This window comes from Phoenix dactylifera, chromosome 14, assembly GCF_009389715.1.
Source record: "Phoenix dactylifera cultivar Barhee BC4 chromosome 14, palm_55x_up_171113_PBpolish2nd_filt_p, whole genome shotgun sequence".
Classification (NCBI taxonomy): Eukaryota; Viridiplantae; Streptophyta; class Magnoliopsida; order Arecales; family Arecaceae; genus Phoenix; species Phoenix dactylifera.
The window spans coordinates 14,282,554-14,306,102 of NC_052405.1; the positions used below are offsets into that span (position 1 = coordinate 14,282,554).

A 23,549-nucleotide genomic window follows, 5' to 3' on the forward strand; every position below is an offset into this window, starting at 1 on the left:
GTCTTACGCCCCAGGCGAACCACAACAACTTCTTACTATCACATGCATATGCAGGATAAGCACCATACTGATAATGTAAATGCTGGCTAGTATCCAAAATAGAAATTCATAGAAACATCTCACATCTGCATACTAAACGGCACCTCGCGGAGTCTTACTTTGTCCGGCAGCAAGCCATACTACACCTCGCGGAGTCTTACTATGCCCGGCGGCAAGCAGATATATGTCGCAGGACTGACCGATCCTATGCCTAGGGCCGTGTCCCTCCTAGGAAAGGACTGGGTTCCGCCCACCCAGAAGGCTACTATGTGCACACAGGCCGATGTCTAACCCTACCGACTATGGATGTCCTGTAGATACTGCCAAGCCGTGCATGAATACCATAATGCACCCTCCCAATACTCTACTGAAAAGGAGTATAATCAAGACTACCACTTATTCGACCACGAACCAATCATAACTAGACATCAGGGTTGGGAGTGAGGAGTCGGGGAATGCAATGTAACTCAACATATTACTCTTTTTTCTTCTGTAATTCCTCTCAATTTTTTGCAAATGCATGTACAGAATAATCAAGCATGGAGAACAAAACGAGAAATCTACCACAGCAATCAATCAATAAGCTCAAGTGGAATCAAGTCACACTTGGCAACATTCATGAAAATGAATAAGGAATGTGCTCATGGTGCAAAGTACAAACTTTCACTCACCTGCCAATCCAACACGGTCCCGATACGCCTCCGAAACTCTATAGAACGCAGTAGGGGACTTCTTCCTCTTAATCTTTGGCTCCTTGCCCAACTAAAACATGCATTAATAACACATATATTCTTGTATCAAGGCCCAATAACCTACGTATCACTTGTAAGCATAAAAGTTTCAGTTGACCCAACTCCCCCCCTTAATTAACATTTTTTCTTTTTTCCTTATTCTTATTAATTAATCCTCAATTTACATGAATCATGATGCAAGAGTATCCCACACACACCTTGGACCAATGCTATAGGGTCAAGGTGTGCGAAAGGATCGAATCCTTTCTAATCCAAAATTTTACTGAACCTTGGGTCGACCCTGCTTGGGTCGACCCCTGCTTTCCTTGAGTCGACCCAACATCATCTTTTTTCATCTTCTTCATCCGGATGAACAGTAACCCGGATTGACATCCGGTTACTTCATCCCGGATTCGATCCTCATACCAAACTCCAAACTCTATAAAATTTTTACCCAATGTTTTACACTCATAGGGGTTTCTAAAATGGTAAGATACATCATCATCGAAGGCCGATTGACCCCCGAAATAATTTACCGAAGTTGTAACTTCGACACAGTTTTTTTGCAATCTCGAAAAAACTTTGTTGAAGCCCAACCTCCTCACTTTGGATCCCTATCAAAGACCCTATTTACCCCTTTTTTATCTTCAGATCTCTAAACATTAGATAGAATGAGTTACTTACCTCTTTTCCTCAGAAAAATTGAAGTTCTTGCACCGAGGAAAAGAGATCACACTCCTTCCTTCTTCTTTCTTTCAGCCGACAGCACAACCGGCTCCTTTGTACCTCCGAATTCTCCTCTGTGCTTTCTCCTCCTTCTTCTCCTTCTCCTTCTCTTCTTCTCTCTTTTCCTTCTCTTCTTCTGTTTTCGGTGTTCTTTCCTCCTCACCGCTGAAGGCTAAGTTCTTTGGTTTTTCTTCCCTACTACGTATCTCCCCCTGATCAATCCCCAACATACGTGTCTTCATCAAACCAATTCTCACTGCCAGCAATTCATTTCATCTTTTATATATATTTTTTTGTTTAAACTTATCAGATTCCCATTTTGCCCTTATCATATCAATGCATCTTCAATCATGCCATTAGATCCTAATTTCCAATATTACCCCTCTCTAATTACTTAATGATTATTCTATTCTTTTTATATAAATTTTTTTTCGAGGTTATTACACTCTCTCTCTCTCTGTTGTTTTACTATTTCAGAGACTTCACTATTGGTTCCAAATGATAATTTTTTGCTTTTGTTGCTTCAACTCCTTGTTGTAATGTTTCTATTACAATTATGGTTATTTTAGAAATATTCTTGATCCAGATTTGTATACTACATAGCCTACTTATATCAAGGATAATAGTGTCCTTATTTGTCAACTATTTGATGACTTTCATTCTTCTGGAATTAGTTTGCAAGAGATTTGTTACTTTATTGATTTATTGCTTTTGATAATTTTTATTTTTTTTTCAAAATTTGTTTTGATTTTATTTTCTTATGCGGAGATGGTTAGTTGGAGACATCTAAATAGTGTTCAAAGTATGTTTTCTATATCCCATGAAAAAACTTTAATGAAGGGAATGTTATGAGTTTTCTCCTTTGATATCCATTTGGTGGGCCTATTGATGGCTTGTTTTGAATCAAATGTGTGGGTTAATAATGCCATTTGACAATTTAGTCATGTGTATTTAGCGAACATATGAAAACTAAAATTATTTTAATCTCTAGAAACTCTTGGTTTGCAATGTTCAGAATTTTGAAATCGGATCAAGCTATATATCTTTTATCTGCCTCCAACCACAATAACATTAGACCTAATGAATTTGATTTGGAGGTTGTATTTGTAATGACACTGGTAAGGCATGGATATGTGAGTCATAAAAAGAAGAAAACTTTTTCTGTTGAGAAGAGACAAATGGTAAGAGGTCCAACTTGTATAGCCGTGCAAGGTTTATCCGGTGCATGGACAAACGCCTTTGACACGTGCGAGGTTAGCGCAAATCCTAAACCACTACAATCTCCTAACAAACTCTCTTTCCCAACACTCATGTATGCTACTTGACAAGGGAAGGAATAGGCTCAAGAAAGAGAAAACGTGGCAATCTTCCGTTGTCAACTTAGTTGTTCGCCATGTTATTCACCATTGCCGACAACCATTCTAGGAGATCCTTTGATTTCTTGGAAGAGTTTTACTTTGCAAACAAGAGAAAAAGATATTATGTTTGAAAACTCTGATTGGCTAACATAAAGGAAGAAAAAGAGAGGACCCAATGCCATCCTGAGTTCAACTTGTATGCGAAAGAATGATTGATATTTTATGATGCTGGCTGTTAGATCGCAGTCTGCATATATCTTAAAGTACTCCGAACTTCTTTATTCATCCACCTGCTTAGATCTCGAAACGACCATTCCACAATCCTACGGTAGATTCATGTGAAGGAAGGGTTGTATCTCTCGTACAAAAGAAGAATTCGTCTTCCTTCACATGAATCTACCATTGGATCATTCAATAGTTGCTTCGAGATCATGCAAGCACTGAATGAAGGAGTTCGAAGTGTTTTGAGATATGTACAAGGCGTAATCTAACTCTTGACAAAAAAAATTAATCATTCTTTCATACAAAAGATACAATCCGAGCCCTTCGCTATCACCGGCAGCTATTGACATTCCATTGCCACCAATGCATCCTCTCCTCTTTGCCCACCAGTACATACAGCCCTTCCACCATCACATAAACCAAAATAGAGGAAAAGAGTTTTGCAAATTTGAAAATGGAGAAGAAAAGCGGGAGAAAAATAGGTCACATTACTTACCTTAAGAAAAGGAAAGGAAGGGACAAAAGTACCAATTCAACTCATTATGGGACTTGGAAATTGTTGAAACAAGTTAAAACCATCTCAAATTTTAAACATTCTTAAACTTGTTAATGTTGGACTAGTTTATAAATAACAGATAGCTCATCTTTGATTAACAAGATCCCTGAGAAGAACCTGTTAACATTCTTAAACCTATTAATGTAAGAAGTTTGATCACCTTTCCACAAGTTGAAGGTTCCACAAGATTAGGGGCTTGCAACAGTCTACAGCAAGAGGGATGGTACTAGACTACTCCCTTTCTTCTTTCTCAATCTTAATCATGTTGGAGCCATCTTAATTCTTTTTCCTCAATGTTGGGGTGCTAAGAAAGTGAGTTGAGATTGGAAAAATGGTTTGCTTTTATCAATGAAAAAAATGGTTTACTTTGCAATTTATGTAACCATCCACATGTGAAGAGCTCATGGCTATCAACTCTGCGTAGCCACGCAATGTCCAATTTTATGTGCCATATAAAAGAGATTCAATTGTGAATATGAGACCAAATTAGCATGTTTATCCTTGGAGTTTATAAAAATCATGCGTTGTAGTCATTTTCAAATGGTTTTGGAGATATGAAGCACTTTTCATAATAGAAAAATTTCCTTGGTCACTATTTTTTTTTTTGGTAATATCAAACTACAAAGAAAGCTTGGAAGACATGATTAGTTTTCTTATGGTGCTATTCTACAAATTAAGGCACAATCCACGAATGGACCGATCATTAACTTTTCCTTTCTTATATCCTATTCTATAAATGATTGTTGGATGCAAAACCATCATTTTTTCTCATCTTCCTGATCTGTTGAAACAATCTATTTTCCAAGAGTACCCTTGTGAAGATGCTCACCATCTCCCTTGCCTCTCACTCCTCCACAACCTTTAAGGTGCCAATCCTTTTACTTGTTTCTTCTCTCCTTGCTTAGTCAGTGTTTCTTATGCAAGGATTCATGATGGTATGGAGCTTAGAATATAGGCTCTGAAAGACATCTTTTTTTCTCTTTTTCAAGAGAAAAACTACTTTATTTTTAAAATAAAATGTTGATCTAGATTGAGCAAGTTTCCTTATTTTTCAACCTTGAAATTTCAACTTGTCTACTCATGTAAGAGAACTTGCAATACCATATTTAATTGTTGGTTTTGATTAAACCCTGGTATTCTATTTTCTTTATACAGTTAGCATCTTTTGTAAACCAAAGGATAGAAATTGCCAAAAAAAAAGGTTCTCTATTAGTATTGGAAGTCCTCCAATTTATTTCCTCGTTAACTCTATGTTAAAGAATACTCTCTTTGTGCAAAATTTAACTCCACAAAAATGCTTTTAAAACTCGAAAAATTGAAGATGATTCTTCTCTAGCTTGAGAAAAATATTCTACAACACACAACAAAGATTGAGGATTGAAAAGAGTCAAAAGAGAAAGAAAGGAACAGAAGGAGTCGGATTGTCGGAGATAGAATAAAGATAGAGAAAGAGAAAGGTAGGTGGAGAGAGACAAGAGGGTACATTTGGAACATTAGTGTCTATTTTGCTGGAGTTGGATAAAATATATGGGTTTTGTCTTTGCATTCAATAGGATATTGTGTATATATAAGAGTACAAAAGTTCAGAAAATCGGATTCCCATAATTTTAGTGCAAAAAATAAGGAACATGTGGTACACATTGTATACATGATACACATAGTAGAAAATTTTTCTAATATTTTCTAATATTCTCTAATATAATGTCATGCCCCGAACTCAAAACGTAACAGACACCGCATACCTGTATGGTGAACCATACAAATATGTAAGACTATAAATCATAAGTAAAGCAATAATAATTCTTGAAAATTTATTTAATTAAGAACTTATTCAAATAATTCTTACAATAGTTCCAAAGTGACATGAGTCAATATATACTAACTATTTTTTTAAATCAAAACTAGTCTACATAGTCTGACTAGAATTTCAATAACTGAAAGTATCTTCAAATGATCTAGTGCACTCTCCTAAGTCCCCAACAATTATGCATCTCGATCTGAAAAAAAGTATAATAGTGAGTTACACTAGTCTAGTAAGCAACATAACACCCCAAAGTGGGGTTTAAGCATGCCAAATAATTAGTAAAAAGCAAGATATTGATCAAAAAATAAATTAATTCTCGAATAATACATATATCTTCTTTGGACTACACTATAGGGATAGTTCAAGCCCATCAAGATTTATCTGATTATTGAGATCAACAAATTCTTTAAGTGCACTGCATGTGTAAAAACGATGGGAATTATACGTAGACAATTCATCCCATAGATCTTTGAGAGTAGTGTAGAAGGTTGCAATTGAATCATTGTGCCGTTCATGATTTGGGATTGTGTGATGAACCTAAAATATCTGAGGAGTGTTTTGCTAAGAAAATAGATCACTAAGATCAGTCCATACATCATGGGTTGTCTCCATATAAATTAAACTATTGGCAATGTCTTTTGACAATGAATTGACAATCTATGAAAGTTTTACATACAGTTACAACACATCTAGTGAAGAAGATGTTGTGAATTAGCTATTGGCTTAGATAGGATTCCATCGATAAACCCTAATTTGTGCTTGGCCTCAAGAGCCTTGCGCATCACTCAACTCGATGTGGGGTAGTTGTTTCCACTCAAAAGTTGTAAAACCAACACAATTCCTAGGCTATCTGAGTGGTGGAGAAAATAGGATAAAAAGGGTTCATAGTCAGATATAGAGGAGATGAAGGAAGTTGAAGATACGGTAGAGTTGGTGTTGCCATCAACCATGGAGAAAGGTAAAAGAAAACAATTAGGATCATGAGTTGATGAAGGTCACAAGATGTTATGGCTTTGATACCATATTGGAATTGGGTTCCTATGATTTCAGTACAAAAAATAAGCAACGTGTGATCACATTGGACACATGATACACATTGCAGAAAATCTCTTTGATCTTTTCTGATGTTCTCTGATATTCTATAATATGGTATCATCTGAAAATCTTCTTTGATATTCTCTAATATGTTTGACATTGCTAAATGCTTAGTTAGGTTATTAAAGGCATGGCATCAAGCATGAGCTATACATGGCTTTAGAGCTTTCCTCCAAAATGATTATCACTCAAGTAATTAAAAAAATTATCAATCCATCTCAAAACTTGGTCAAATTATATTAAATAAATTAATAACCTATCTAAAAATATTAATGGATTATAGCAAATAAAAATCACTTGATTTTGGTCTAACTAGTAAGGTTTTCAAAAGATCAATAAATGAGTTGATACTTTTGGATTGCGGATCAAATTCACCTTGATGCTTGTATTCATAATTTAGAGGTACAATCAAAACTCTATGCATATATTGATAACCTATTGATACACGTGGTCAAACATGGTACGTATTATTTGTTAAACACGGCACAAATTAACAATGCTTTTTAGTGATTGCATTTTATATTCCTCGCTTGATAGACTCTTACTCTAGACCTATATATAAAATTGAAATGTACTTATTGATGTTTTCTCTTGTGCTTCCAATTTCACATCCTTATCATGTCAACAAAATAAGAAGATTAAAAATAGATAATGTTTCATATTTGTTCATATGAGTTTCCTGATGGATATGTGCACTTTAATGAAAAAATGTTTTGTGAAGTTCTATGGTTAGTAATATTAATTAAAGAATAAAGATGTGACTATGTGGTTAGTACTAATAATTTAAGTTTTTTTATTTATTTACACATGAGTCAAAATAAGTCATAATTTGTCTAAATTTTTCCTTGACTAGCCAAACACATTTCTTTTTCGTATTGGCAATCAGTCTCAAGTTCCAAATCATTATTGGCCCAAATCTAATTCTCAAATTAAGAAACAATTTGTCAAATATGGTTAAATATTAGTTAAATGATAAGTGCTATAAATATACGGTTATGTGTGATTTACATATATCTCGAATACCAGGAAACTGATTTTGACATATCCATCGGGTAGCACCACCTAATATAAGTGTTAAATGAAAATCTCTTTGATATTGTACTATCAACTAGTTTATTCCACCTAGTTTTGACACTGTTAGATATGATCTAGCAATTATAAATAGATTTCACTTTTTAATTTTTTATACCCTTCTAATCTATAATTAAGCTCCTAAATCCTTTAATGTAGGCAAAAAGTATCCCTACTCAACATTCATGCACAGACCAAAAAGTATCACCAAAAGATCAAGAGTGACCTTGGAGAGCCTAAATTAATGGCCAAGCATGAATGTTAAAATATAGTCGAAGGAGTATATCAACAAAATCAAAAAGAAGATGGAGTAAGAAAGAAATTAATAGAGAAAACTAAATATGTATTCAATAAAGTTCTAACTCATTCCTATACTAAACCTTGGCTTATATATAATAAGGCTAAAGGACAATAGAATTTAACTATTTGAGTTGCTTTATCATGACTTATTTGTATCTAACCTAGTCCACAAGATAAAAACAGGATAAAAAGGCAATGAAACTTTATAACTACTAACTTCTTTGTTTGAGGAAAGTCAGTTTTCTCTAACAAACTTTCATGTTTGGTGGCATCTGCAACAACTTGTGACGCAATGTGAAACATTTTATTAATCTGTGATATCCTAACAGTTATACACAAACAAAAATATTTCTCAAATTTTATATATTTTTCTAAAGATACCTATATTTCAAAAAATAAACATGTTACCAAGGTTAGATGGACTAACATCTTCGCTCAAGTCATGGTTAAGCAGCTCCACCAATCTACTTACGAATAATAAATAACTTGGCATCATATATCATACACAATTATGTCATGAGCTTATTAAATGCCACATTTCTTATTTTCAGAGGATGAGATTGAATAGAAACATAAAAGGCTAAAAGTTTGTGATTTATTTGATTTTTTATCTTTTCCTTTTCCTTTCTTTTTGGTAAGAAGATATGTTCGATTTGAAAGAGAAAAGAGATAGAGCTCTTGTATGATTTTTTTTAAATTTGTTTTCTTTAGGAGGGTGTTCTGAGTTGTAGCATTTCCATGGCTGAAACCTTTTCGTCCATGTTAGCACGACCCACTTGATAGTCCATCTCATAAAATTTAGATCGTATTTATCAAGTTATATAAATAAGACATAATAAAAATATTACTGATGACTAGGGGAATATCACTTATTTAAACACTAGCATAGTACCAAAACCCTTAAAAGAAAATGTGAATAGATACTATTGGTAGCTTAAATAAGAGCATGCCATTTGAATATTCTTTTTATTTCTTAAATATAATTTTAAAGTGAGTTTATCAAAAAGGGAAAAAGAAAATAGCCTAACCAAGTAAAACCTAAGTCTAGGGTGATTAATTATAGGGATCATTTTAAACTACTTGGATCAAATCGGCAAACTTATCATTCTCAAACACAGACCTAAATCATACTTGGTCCACCTATCATGACAAACAAGTTGCTATTTGCCAATTGCTCGATTCTAGAGTTAGCCTCCTTTTCCTATTAGAGCTTTCTAAAGAACTCTTTCAATTCTTCCCTTTTATCCTCATTGTGTCCACTCTCCCTCCTCGTGGCTCCGACCGGATCCAACAAAATTTGATCTTAGATTCTCCTCTCATAGTACCCCTCCCTCTCTTGTGATTATGATACAACCATTTATCCTTACAAATTTTCAAATATAAAATCACTAGATTCTCCAACAGCCATAATCCATAATTTACTCCTATAATTGCATAAAACATGGTAGTAGGAGTAGATCAACAAAATCGAAAGAAAGGGGTAAGAGGAAAGATATTCATGGAGAAAATAAAAAGATATTTAAAAAGTTCTAACATATTTCTACGTTGTATCTAACAAAACCACTGCATGAGACAATAGATTTAGACTTTTTGGGATACTTTATCAAGACTTATTTGCATCCAGGTGAACCCACCAAAAAAGTACAAGGTATAAAGATACGGACGATGGCTTGCTTAGTAGGTGGAAAGTTGGTTGCTTTTAATAAACTTTCATGTGTGATGACATATGCATCCAAAACCTTTTCCATAATATTTATATTAATCTATAATATCTTGACAACTTTATATTAAGAAAAATATATTTCTATTTTTATATCTTCCCCAAATATATATATATATATATATATATATATATATTAGAGAAAATAAATATATTGCTTAACTTAGAAGAATTGTCATTTTTGCTTATGTCATGGTTAAATAATGTTCCACCTGCTGCAAATGGGTTGGATCGATCTGTGATCCGATCCGACACGACCTGCATAAGATCCAACCCGACTCGAATTTTAGGATCCGCGGGGCCGAGTCGAGTCCTAAATTTGAACTCATTTTATTTTTTGGGTCGGATCGGCCCTACCCAATCTCAATCCATATCCAAATCCGGATCCGACCCAGATCCGACCGAAATAACCCGTTAGGTTAAAATTTGTAGGCATGGATTCGATCCGGCTCGACCCGATTTTCAACCAGATCGGATCTGGGTCCAAAATTAGAACCCGAATAAAAAACCGGATCGAATCGAGGTCACTCAGGACCCAATCTGACCCAACCTATTTACAGCTTTATATTCCACCAATGTATTTTAGAACAACAATTGTCTCGGCATCATATATTATACATAAATTATAGCTCCTTGTGGATGAGTTTATTGGATATCATTTTTTTTGGATGGAATTTATAGCTACATAGAGGGGCAAGTTTGGGGGTTGCATGATTTGAAACAAGAGACAGAGGATTTGTCTGATTTTCTTCTTTGTCTGCTTTAGAAGGGTGTTTTGAGTTATGAGGTTTTCAAAGCTAAAACCTTACCATCCCTATTTCAGAAAATTTAGATTAATTTATCAAATTATATAAACGACAAATTTTAAAATATCTTTTATAACTAGGAGAATGTCACTCATTTTGAACACTACCTATGCCCTTAAAAGAAAATGTTGATAGATACCATTAACAGATTAAAATGGGTACATCATCATGTGAATATTCTTTTTTTTTCTTTCTCAATTACAACTTAAAAATGAGTTTATCTATAAAAAAAGAAAAAAAAAAAAAACTCAACAAGTAAAATTTAGGTCCGAGTTGATTAATTGAAAGGGATCGTTTCAGATGAGACGGGTCGAGTCGGCTCAAATTTTGAATCGTTCCCGAACGCGAGACTACATATCGTGCCCGTTCCGAGTCGTGACAAATGGGTCTTTGCGGATTGCGAGCCCTAGAATTAGCCCCCTTTCTCCGCTAGAGCTTCGCCGACCGCTGAAACATCTTCCGCCTCCCCTGTCCCGTGGATTCGATCAGATCCGACCTCATTCCCGACTAAATCCGGCCTCAGATTCTCCTTCCATGGTCGGTCACCTCTCTCTTTCTCTGTACCTCTGCTCTCGCCGCTATCTGTATCCATTTAAGATTTGAACGGGGAAAAGGTACTCGAAAGGCCAAAGTTCCCATCAAGAGCTAACCCATCCCGATGATTTCTTGTTTCTTTTTTTTGGTTTTGTTTTGAAATTACAACTTCTGATGGCTTGTTTGTTTGAAAAAAAAACAGTTTTTTTTTTTATGTTTCTAGTTTGGTAGTGGCTGAAACCCGATTCTCTTTTTGGGGGTATTTGATGGGGATTGGAGGTTTTGGTTATTTTTCAGACAATTTGAATTTTTGATTTTTTTTGGTTATTGATCTTCTTTTCCTTTCTTGTTCACCTTTTATTTTTTCCGTGCAGGTTGCGATATAGATCTCTGGATTTAATCAGGTCCCGTGTGATAACGGAGAGGAAAACAAAAGGAGAAAGAAAAAAAATAAAGGGCGAGGTAAAAATTTTTTATTTTAGGGTCCCCTCAGCAATAAAGTACTTCTTCTCTATCTCTGCTGTTTGCTATTTTATCAATTAGATTTATGTACTGATTCGTTTGCCGCGGTATCTTTCTTGGTTATTTTTAATATCTATTAGGCTTCTTATTGATCTAGTTGCAGCTGATTAATCTTGATCCCTTCAGATATAAATATAACATCAGGACATTATTATAACCTCCTAATTTAAAAAGTCAGTTCATTCGTGTTGTACCAAAATCTCTTAAAGTAAAATTATTGAGTTGAAGTTGACATGGTCTTATTTGATTTTGTCAAATTTATTTTCTGCGCTGATTTAAGATTAAAGTTTATTTGAGAAGCTGGTGAATTCATGTTTTTCATTGATCACTGTATGATAAAGTTCCATTATGTTAAAACGTTGCCACTGATTATGTATATACCTATATGCGTGCACCCAGGTGCACGCTTTTGTGCATTTGCATGCATGTGCATGAGCGTATGCAAGCATGCACAGAGACACATGTTTAAGTGTGTGTGCATTTGTGTGCATATGCATGCAATATAAGTATGCAGATATGATATTTTACGTGTTTGCACTCTTTCACTTTGATGTCTTGGAGTATAGATTCTACTTTCTCTGTCAATTTCTCTCTTAATCTGGGTGTGCTTGCTTGTGCACATGTATGCACGGAGGCATGTGTAAGCATGTCCATTTTTTTGTGCATGCATGCAATATATCTATGTATATATGTAATTTCACATGTTTACAGCCTTCCAGTTCGATATCTTGGAGTAATACAGTCTACTTTCTATCTGTTGCTCTCTTAATCTGGATTATCAAAATACAATCTAGGCTGGATTCAGGCTCTAAAATAATAATTAAAAAAACAAATGTAGCAAACTACAGAAAATACTGCAACTAAAACTCAGTGGCTCTACTTGAAATCGAAGCAGAGACCAAGATTTTGGTCCTCGCTTCAGTGTTATCATGGATTTTCCTTTGTCTATGGTATTCTTATACATGTACAATCTAGGCTTCATGAATGGGGCCAATCTGTAGAATTTCATTGTATGTTGCAGGAGACATGGTTGGAGTTGTTCTACAGTTCGTTAGCTTTAGAATCTTTTATTCTTCAATTTTTTGTCACATGTAGATGGATTGAACTAGGGTATGCCGTACCGGCCCGTATCGGCCGGTACGAACCAGTTCTGGTTGGGACCGGTACCGGATCAGTATGGAATCCGGTACCGAGAGCTTTTCATTGGAAAACCAGCTGGTACGACTGCTGTACCGGTACGGAACCGGTACGTACCGGACCGGTATGCCACCGGTACGCCGACCGGTACCGGTACGGCGGATCTTGGATTGAACCAATTTACACCAAAAAAAAAGAATCATTTAAAATTATTTTTCATTACAAATCTTTTTTAGTTCACAAGGATGATAGCTTCTTTTTATCCATGTTTCCCTTTAGCATCTCTTCTAAAAAGTGCAGAACATGGTCTAGAATGTTTTTTTTTAAAATAATAATAATTAGACCTTATAGTAAATAATGATTCTTAGCCTTTTTCATGGCAGACTCCCTGACATATCTATTGAGGTGAATGCAATATACATGCAAGTCATATGATTTAGGTAGATATTAGTTTATCTCTGTTGATGATTATACGAGTTAATCTTCTTGATTTTCATTTCTATTCACTTTTTTCCTTTCTGCATTTGTTATTTGTCTGCTAGCCTTTATCAGCCTTGTAGCAATGTGTCGTAGAGCTTCCTTTCTTTAAAATGTCAGAAATTGTTTTCTGAAACAATTGTATGTATCCAATATTTAGTTTTTGCATACTTAGATATTAAAACCATTGCTCATTCACTAATTTTCCATCATGTTTGAGCTTTTCTTTGGTGTGAACTTATTTTTTTTCCTGCCTATAAACATGTATGGATAAGAGATCTTCAAAGCACATAGTTTTTTGCTTTCAGAAATACTGTAGATCATAATCATGTGAGTCCTTAAGTTAATAAACACATTACTAGTTTTGTGTTGGTATTCGATGATTCGAGCCGTTGGATATGATCTACTACCTCTAAATTGTTTATATACCAAATTTTTTTTGATTTGGAGACCCATAGTCTATGTATCAAGTGGTCAAAAAATTGGACAATCTAAATAACACGAAACAATATTTTTTTTGGCTACTTAATGCATAAGGTAGGGGTCTCCAAATCATATGATTTGTAGTGGCAGTAGATCACATTCAACAGCTTGGATTATCGATATGGAACTCCCATCATCCAATATAGACCTGACCAGATCTGAGTGGAAATCCACTTGAGTGTAGCCCAAGTCCAGCTCTCTCTCTCTCTCTCTCTCTCTCTCTCTATATATATATATATATATATATATATATATATGAATTATATTGTTGGTCCTCTTATTTAATTAACATAGGTGCAGGGCTCTATCATCTAGTAAAGTTCATATTTGAAAATCATAAACCATTACAACATCTATTGAAAAAGAAGGAAACAGTTACAGTGAAAATAAATCTGACATGGACGGTGATAACAAATGGTGATAGAAAGGTTCCTCACTTTCTTGCTCTCCTTGATTGTGTACCTCATTCCCTTTTTCTCAGACTTTCCCTCTCCCTTCTTTCCCTCTCTCTTGTCCTTCTTCCGTTCTCTTTGGTCTATGCTCTCTATCTATGTACTTCTCTCTTGATCTATCTTCTTCAACCTGTCTCTCTGCAGCTCTCTTTTCTCTCTCTCTTTCCCCTTTTTCTAACTATTTCTTCCCTTCTCTCTCTCCCTCTCCATCACTTGCCCTCTGGAAACTCTCAGATCAGCCATCTCGCCAACTAGAGGAATCTTCTAGATAGGAACCACAAGAATTGACATGCGAGAGCATCTTGAATCACTTCTCCACAGACATCCAATGCCTTAAGAGTAGGACCCAATCACCAGGTTGCTATAGTGTTTTGCATCTTTGCTTTTTTTTTTTTTTTCCTTTCTTATGAAGTCCAAGATATCTATGTATTTTCATATTAATGCATATGATTAGTTTCATATGCATGACAGAGTCATATGTCAATTAAACCTGAGTGTTTGCCATTACAGGATCAATCCAAATCCTTACTTCAACTGCAGCCACTAGTTAAAGATACAGTATAGTTATATAGTAACAGTGCCAGCAAAAGCAGATCTTCCAGGCATATCGGTCCAAGATGATTTTGGTATTTTAGCATTCTATTAAATGCAGAAATGAGGAGACTGGTCAACTTAACTATTAGCAAAGAAATGATATGGTCGACAGGTTTTACAGTAGGGAATTCTTTTTTCAATTGCAGTTAGATTTCTTTTTTCTTTTTTGGTTGGGGTGGGGGAGGAGGGCACTTAGATATTTATTTCGTAATTTTCTTTTATCCTTCTTTAAAAGCAATGTATCTAATTTTGCTTATCTTCTTGCAAACTTGTCTGTTAGCCAATTTTAATATCTGTTACCTTACTTAGTCTTGCTTTATATCCTCTTTCTTTCACAAGGTATTTTCTACAGTAATTCTTCCCTGTTTGTTTGTTCTTCATGAAGTGATTATAAAATGAAACCAGTAGTTCTGGCTTTCAATCAATTAGTTGTATGGTTATTGGTTATTCTTTTCTCTGTGCAGGAAAATGGCTGGAGGGTTTAGAGTGCTTCATCTTGTTAGACCATTCCTGGCATTCTTGCCTGAAGTTCAAAGTGCTGACCGGAAAATTCCATTCAGGGAAAAAGTGATCTACACTGTGATCTCTCTTTTCATTTTTCTGGTTTGCAGTCAACTTCCTTTATATGGCATACATTCGACTACTGGAGCAGATCCTTTTTACTGGATGCGTGTTATTCTTGCGTCAAACCGTGGAACTGTCATGGAGCTAGGAATCACTCCAATTGTAACTTCTGGACTGGTTATGCAACTCTTGGTTGGATCGAAGATCATTGAAGTGGATAACAGCGTTCGAGAGGATCGTGCTCTTTTGTAAGTGCCAACTACTGAAATGTTGCCATTGTTATCGAACACACCTGTTCTTTAATTTTTCTTATTGCGTATGAATCTGTGATAAACTTGAGTAATGATACTGCATCATTTAGACATTAATGCCCAAAGGAATTCAGGTAACGAATCAGTGATGCAAAAGTTTGTATAAGCTGTTTCTAAAGTTTAAACTAGTATTCCCTGTAGGATAAATATGAAATCTCATTACCCTCTCTCAGGCAGGCTTTGGTTGGTTTTGTTGTCTTTTATGAAAAGCAATCCCACATTTAATAAACTCGGAAAAAATATGAGGAAAGAAAAGGAAAAACCTAGCTCAATCTCACTTGGCTTACATGGACATCTAAAGATGCCATACAAGAGACACTTTCTAATTTATTAGGCAACTAAATTGATGTAATATTGGTACTCTTCCATGATAAACATGCACAACTATGCATTATGTATACCACTTAATGAAAAGGGAGTTGTGAATATCAGAATCTTCCCTGTAAGATTTTTCATGTCAACTTTCTGACCAAAAGGCCCTTCAATTAATTTCAGAATACCTTTACCCTCTCAAAAATTATTTCACTTTGGGAACAAATCTGTCCCCATCATTATTTGCTATAAAATTGTTCCCTAGACATCATTTCTTCTTGTTGAGCTCTTTCCAGATAAACCAGCCTTCCACTTCTAATCCCCAACAACTAAGGAAGCAAATGAGGAAATGGTGGATGTAATATGATCTTCTAATTTGTTAGAAGGGAGCTGGTTACAACCTAGGTAGCATGACTAGATGCTTCTATCCCCTTGCAATCACTGCCAAATATGTCTTAGTTCTGATCATTGACATGTCTACTAAAATGTAGGAAATTAATTAAACATTGGCAGGCAGCAATTTGAGGGCACATCTACTCATTAGAGGCATTTCATTTCAAATTGGACACAATACTTGAGGGATAGTATGACAATGATGTTACCTGAATAGTGTCTAAGCCTCATCCAATTACTAATTCTGGAATCTGACATAGTGTGGACTATGAACATGATGATGTTGATGGATGTGAAAATTTGGAATTTTTTAATTTGTTTTCTTTTGTAAATTAAACCTTTTTTAAAAATTTGTTTACTTTTGTTTGCTTTGTTTTTATGTTTATATTTTACTCTATATTATTTCATATTTTAATTTTTTGTGCTTTAGTTTTTTTGTTATGTCTTTTATATTTTTACTTCTTATTTTCTGTATTACAAATATATATCCTTTTCCTTTCTTTTGGTAGGCAGTATCTTTTACATAACATGCATTGCATGTTCCATTCTGCTAGTATACATAAATGTTTACAATACTTGTGAATCAGAAAAAATTTTTGATAAGGAATTTACTCTATTGGGCTTATGCTATAATAACTGTAAAGAGTTTTTGTCAACTAAATTAAAATACGTTGATCATCATGATTATGTCAAGTTTAGAATGCGCTCAATGAGCTGGATGTATGAACCCTTGTGCGCATGAGCATAAATAAGAGGCCATATGATAGCTCATGTTTCTATGAGGCATGTGTATTTCCTGAAAATATATATGTCATTTGTCTTATATGACCACTTGCTGATGGAAAACCCGAATATATTAAAAATAAATAATAATGAAATGCCTTGTATCATTAATAAGAAAAGCAAATAATGTATGTGTGTTTATTGTTTGCATTTGTTACTTTCAAACATGTTACCTTTACAGAGTAAGTTGTCGTTGAGTCTTGTTTGCATACTTTATGTGTAAATATCCTTGTTTTAATCAGATGCAATCCATCATTAAAGCAAGTCGAATAGGTAGTTGACCTGATACTAGTTTTCATGTTTAATTTTCAGAAATGGTGCACAAAAGTTACTTGGCATCTTGATCGCTATTGGGGAGGCAGTTGCATATGTCCTATCTGGAATGTATGGTAGTGTCAGCCAATTAGGAACTGGAAATGCAATTCTCATTATACTTCAACTTTTCTTTGCTGGTATCATTGTCATATGTTTAGATGAACTTCTCCAGAAGGGATATGGTTTGGGATCCGGTATTTCTTTATTCATTGCCACCAATATATGGTAAGTTCATGATTTTTTTTTTATTTATCATTCTTACCTGATGATTTTTTATTTATTTATCATTCTTACCTTCATGATTTTTTATTTATCATTCTTATCTTGCAGTGAAAATATTATCTGGAAGGCATTTAGCCCTACGACCATTAACAGTGGGCGTGGTGCTGAATTTGAAGGCGCTGTCATTGCTTTGTTCCATCTACTGATAACTCGAACTGATAAAGTCCGTGCTCTTCGTGAGGCTTTCTATCGTCAAAATCTTCCAAATGTGACCAATTTGCTTGCCACAGTTTTGGTCTTCCTCATTGTTATCTATTTCCAAGGCTTCCGTGTGGTGCTGCCTGTGAGGTCAAAGAATGCTCGTGGACAACAAGGATCTTACCCAATTAAGCTGTTTTACACATCTAATATGCCAATCATTTTACACTCAGCACTTGTTTCTAACCTATATTTTATCTCCCAGGTATTCAAAGCAGACACTTACAGAACTGTCAAACCATATTAACCTTTCTTTTTGTCCAAAAATATCTAATTCCTTTTGATTCCTGTGCAGTTATTGTACAGGAGGTACAGTGGCAATTTCCTTGTAAATCTTCTGGGCAAGTGGAAAGAATCTGAGTATTCCGGTCAATCCATCCCTGTAGGTGGTCTGGCTTACTACATCACAGCACCATCAAGGTGATTAAAAAGTTACATTTCATCTCTCTCTCTCTCTCTCTCTCTCTCTCTCTCTCTCTCTCTCTCTCTGTGTGTGTGTGTGTGTGTGTGTTTTGTGTGTTTGTGCACGTGCGCATGTGTGTGTGTGTTTTGTGTGTTTGTGCACGTGCGCGCATGCGCACGTGCATGTATGTGCGTGAAATGTGCATAATCTTATTATTTCTATCTTCATCTACAGTATCTTACTATCTTAACCTTTGGTGCCAACTATGCAGCCTGGCAGATATGGCGGCAAATCCATTCCATGCGCTTTTCTATATAGTTTTTATGCTCTCAGCTTGTGCACTTTTCTCAAAGACTTGGATAGAAGTCTCTGGATCATCAGCAAGAGATGTGGCCAAGCAGCTCAAGGTACATTTTTTTTTGCTTTGGTTGTCATCCATTGCATTCAATTAGTACACAAATTTTAATTGGAGGTCATATGTGTATGTGAACAAAAGGATATTTGACCATGTTCAGACATAATGTTAGGGTTGGCTATAGGTAGGGATTTGGAGAAGACTTGGTTGATGCCTGAAGGGAAAGAGGTTTAGTATTTGGGTTTTATTTGGGTTTGAAGAGGGAAAGATGAAAGTAAAGTTTCAATGTAAAGTAAAACAGGGAACAAGAGAGGTGCAAAACAAAAAACAGATTTTTATAGTATTTGATTTTTAGTTTCCTCTAGATTTGTAAGAAAAGCTACACACAGTAAGTGATGGCTTAGGCTGTTGTTCATAGAAGTTCCTTTGGCTAGTCAAAACAAATCAAATATTGGGAAAATATGCATTTTTATCCATTTGACTGGTAATATGTTGGCGATGTTTCAGCCCAAACTTTGACCTGTCTGCATAAAAACCATGATAAACATGGATTCCTTGCTTCCATATTCTTCATGAGATGTAGTCAGTGATACTGCTTAGTTTATTTCCAAGATTCGGTCACGGGAACAACTTTTTGGCACCGTTTCTCCTGATGGGCAGGCCTAACCTTTTCATAACACTTTGAACCAGTTCTCTTTCAACATTGCAGGTTCTTCTTGTATGGACTCCATCAAACTGCCTAGTTACAGGCTAAACCAACTTCTGATTAAGCAAGAATCGTGCCCAACAATTGATTGTCTTAAACCCTAGGGATTACGATTACCATCATGGTGATGGAAATCTTAAATTAGGTTATTTTCGTGGGCTCGTGTTTTTGTATTATTGGGCATTCTAGTGTTTTATAGATGAGAGCTGAGGACTGTAAATCATATTAGGTTTTATGCTTTGATAATTTACTTACTGGATACTCTTAAATGTATAACATACTGGTAGATGCGTTGCTAATGGGGTATCGAAATTTTGGGTATTTTGCAGGAACAACAAATGGTGATGCCTGGTCATCGGGAGTCAAATTTACAGAAGGAATTGAATAGGTACATCCCTACTGCAGCAGCTTTTGGTGGAATGTGCATCGGTGCGTTAACAGTTCTGGCAGATTTCATGGGGGCCATCGGTTCTGGAACCGGTATCCTGCTTGCTGTGACAATCATATATCAGTACTTCGAGACATTTGAGAAGGAGAAAGCCAGTGAGCTTGGTTTCTTCGGCCTTTGATGCCGATACTTGAGATACCTTTAACTCCGATAAGCCCGGTCGCAGTTTTGATTGGCTGAGACAGATACAGACATGGTTTAGCGCTCTTCTTATGAAAAGCTTTTGTGCTGCAAAACTTCTGTTGGCAAGTATACAATGTATTCTAGTAATGTTGACCTAGTATGTTGTTATTGAATTATTAGTACAGTTGGATTGATATTTTTAGGAATGACATTGTGAGACCCTGTTTTCGCATGGTTGGTTGGGTGGAAATCGACCTAGCTGGCCCTGATCCTCGTTGCCAGGGAGGGTTCTGTTCTTTCTGACAAATCTTGCTTGCTAGCGAGCTTAGATTTTGAAAGGATAGCGCAAGAAGAATGCGGAATCTGCAGTCTCTTCTTTCTATATCTTTCCCTCTCCGCTTGCCAGGATCACCGAGATCTTCTTCCTCCTCCTCCATTTTCCTCCCTTCTCTCCCTCCCTTTCCTTCTTTCCTTTGCTTTGGCTCACCATGCCCTGTTTTCGTGCCACTGAAATCCTGGCCGCAGTGTCTCCTTAGAGCAAGGTAAGAACTAGGTTTCCCATCTCTTTTCCTTATCTCCAACTCCTCCCGATCGGCCTAGCAATGGCTGGAATCTGGCAAAGGATCGTTGGGATAAGAGAAAAAAAAGAAGAAGAGCAACTCTACTTGGTGGGCGTTCCACCATGTGCAGAGGTCTTCGACCGTAGCTCTTGCCCTTCCCCCTTTCTATTTCGTGATGAAGATGAGGGGAGAGCGATGAAGAAGAAAAAAGAAAGAAGAAAAGAAAAGTGAAAAGGAGAAAAAAAAAAGAGGGAAAAAAAAAAGAGAAAGCAAAAAAAAAGAGCAAATATATATATATATATATATATATATATATATAAGAAAAATTGAGAGAGATGTTTCATTTGGTGCAACCATTTTCTCTCTACCTGATTTGTAGATCCTAGTTCGATTTATCTAATCGGAACTTGAAGCTTGCTCATGTCTATTTTAAATTTTTTTAAAAAATTTAATTTAGATTTAGATTTTAAATAGTGAATAGAAAGTAATTTATTATCTTTAGACAGTTTTGATAGGTGCAGCAGATTTGCCCAACTAAGTCTAGTGATCTTTTGGCGAATAAAAATAAGTGACCTTGGTACAAACCTTATTAATTTCAAATCACTGATTAATTTTAGGTATGAAATTATGAATTATATTTGACATGATGGATCCTGCATTTTTTAAAAAATTTAGGATCAAGCATATGATTGTAAATATTTCATGTTTTTTGCTAAATAGCATCCTTAATGAATAGTTTATTGTAAATGATTTACGTATAAATTATGATTATGAAAAATTATATGAAAATGATATACGTGTAATGATTTTGCATTTTAAACTTTTGCAATGCCATTAAGCATTTCCAACCTATTTATAAAAGTATGATTCATGAAAAATATAAAATATTTTACAAGCTCCCAAATAGCTACGACCGCCTTTAGAAATGGAGGCCAATCGACACTCTGGAGCTAGCATCCAACAAAAACAACCCTCTGCCAACAGGTTAAAGTTGGTAATGAATATGAACTATGATATCTTATCGGTTACGAAGATGGCCCTGTCATGGATTATAGTGATCGTAGCGCAAAAAATTTGTGAGTACTGTTTTAAATAAAAGTTTAGGTAAATGACAAACATTTGACGGTCATGAATATTTTAAATTGTACTTTCAATTTTACAAACTTGTATGATTTGTACGTACATGATTGATTTACTATGACACAGTTTGTTATTATATTTATAAAATATTTTATTTTATAATATAATTTTATTTTCTAAATGATGCATTGAATCATGTAAAAATTTTATGTTGGATCCGATAAGATGGTGCATAGTTACTTACTAAGCTGCAAAGCTCATTTGTTTGTTGTATTTTTTTTTCAGATAATTATGGTGGCTAGGAGCAGGAAAAAAATGAATGAATGATGAAAGAATAAAGCTTGAAGCATAGTTGCAAGCTATCAATAAGCGTAGTTATGACTATAAAGTTTTGAGTTATATGGTCGAAAATATTCAAATGTTGGATTTAGATGCAAATAAAATTGGACAAATTTTATCATGCTATATTATATTTTTATTATGGGCTTCGTGTTATTGTGGGCAATACCTTATGGTAGGACGGCCATGTCATGCTTCGGATCTGGGGCATGACACACATCTCATGTTAGCTGGACTGCTGATGGGTGCAATTTTCTATATCTCAATGGATTATTCAGAACAAATTTCTATTGATGTGGCTTCCATTTGGCAGTTGATTCCCAAGCTTTTGCCCTAGTGGATGATAAACCTTGGCAACACGGTTGCCAATAATTCATGACGTTGGCAACCTCTGCCTGCTTATGTTTAATGCTGTGTTGGTTTTGAAATTGAAATTATGATCTCTCTTTGGCTGGATTTTACACCATTGTTTTCCCTTGGTTTTTTTCATCTGTTGTGTGGTATCATACGGTTGCTCGGATGGTTATTGTTGACTGCCAACCAGTTTCCTAACCGATCCCGCATAAAACCTAACCATCCAGCGAAATGAGATCCGCTCGTTCCGAGCTGGTCGATTCCATTGACAGTATGGATGGTGCTCTTTCTATTTCATTACACCGCTTGCGACAAAGCTCTCTTTCAAATATCTCATAAATAATGGTAGGTCAGAGTTGGCGAAAATGTGAAAGAGAATAATAAAAGCAATCAATAAGATTTTAATTCAATAGGTCTTAACAGCGCCTTGGTCCAACCGGTAACGTTACAACACCCAAACGTGTCATTTTATCCGTAAAAACACTGACATAATCAAAGAATACTATTTCGTTTCATTACCGTGTGTTATTTTCTGCTGTGATAGCTACCGTGACGCGTATGACGATGTCATTGATACCGTTGTCCAAACTGCTATTAGGAAGCAGCTCCTGAAGGTTAAGCCCTCGGTCAATATTTATAACTACCAGACGTAATCTCGAAGAACTTTGGATGATAGGATCCTTCCGTGCAGCTTCCAATTGAGTGCCTTCCTCGACTTTCTTATTGACCGACTACTTCTGCTACCTATTTAGCTGCATGGTCTCATATCACGCTCTTTTTTTAATCCGGGATTTGGTAGGAAGCATAAACCTACTCTGTGGGCCCGCGCTTGTTGTTTTATATTTTAGAAGGCCGAAAAAAAACCCTGAGGTCTTCTTTTCTTTGTTTATTTTCTTGCAGTTTTGGTGAATCCTTGTCCATTTCTGCCCTCCCAAGTCCCAACTACCACCATCTTTACGTGGGCCTCCCCTTGACTCCGTTCCCAACCAAAACCGATGCATAATATTCTTTGGCCGAATGGTGCAAACACTGATCCGAGGGAGCCAAGCAAGCAAACGTATGCTCCCTTGGCAACTTCCTATTTGCCGTATTTGGCGTGTGTTAGGAGCCTTGAACTCCTTGACTGCGTCGTTTGACCTTTTGGAGCTCGAACTCCCCATGCATGTTAAAAGGGAAAGGGAAGGGAAGTGCCTTCCTCTCATATCGAACGAGGCCTTCTCTTCTACTTGCTTGGAGATGGCTGGGATCAAATTTTCATCGCTGGCCGTTGGCTTCCTTGTCCTCCTGTTGGTGGCTTCCATGGGTCCACCGGTGATGGCAGCCGATGGCCCTGCACCGCCACCAACCCCCGGCAGTGGTGGTGATGGTGGTGGTGGTGGTGGAAACTCCTCGGTTC

At 35.8% G+C, this 23,549-nt stretch overlaps 1 protein-coding gene across 2 annotated transcripts; it reads left to right on the plus strand.

Annotated features, from left to right (window-relative positions):
- The first annotated feature begins 10,801 nt into the window (after nucleotides 1-10,801).
- LOC103719640 (protein transport protein Sec61 subunit alpha-like) lies at nucleotides 10,802-20,052 on the plus strand. 2 transcript variants are annotated; one of them, XM_039133779.1, is made up of 8 exons: nucleotides 10,802-10,965; nucleotides 11,337-11,424; nucleotides 15,092-15,439; nucleotides 17,303-17,530; nucleotides 17,636-17,990; nucleotides 18,081-18,205; nucleotides 18,460-18,595; nucleotides 19,579-20,052. In XM_039133779.1, exons 3-8 carry the CDS (start codon nucleotides 15,096-15,098, stop codon nucleotides 19,816-19,818), a joined length of 1,428 nt encoding a protein of 475 aa, XP_038989707.1. In that variant the 5' UTR covers nucleotides 10,802-10,965; nucleotides 11,337-11,424; nucleotides 15,092-15,095; the 3' UTR covers nucleotides 19,819-20,052. The 2 variants fall into 2 exon arrangements, with proteins under 2 accessions (XP_038989707.1, XP_038989708.1); XM_039133780.1 differs by lacking the exon at nucleotides 10,802-10,965 and adding an exon at nucleotides 11,024-11,042.
- Nucleotides 20,053-23,549: the final 3,497 nt, after the last annotated feature.

Coding starts and splice junctions, on each gene's coding strand:
- LOC103719640 (XM_039133779.1), top strand. CDS start 15,096: ATGGCTGGAGGGTTTAGAGTGCTTCATCTTGTTAGACCATTCCTGGCA. Junction 15,440..17,302: donor CGAGAGGATCGTGCTCTTTT/GTAAGTGCCAAC, acceptor TTTAATTTTCAG/AAATGGTGCACAAAAGTTAC. Junction 18,206..18,459: donor TACATCACAGCACCATCAAG/GTGATTAAAAAG, acceptor CCAACTATGCAG/CCTGGCAGATATGGCGGCAA.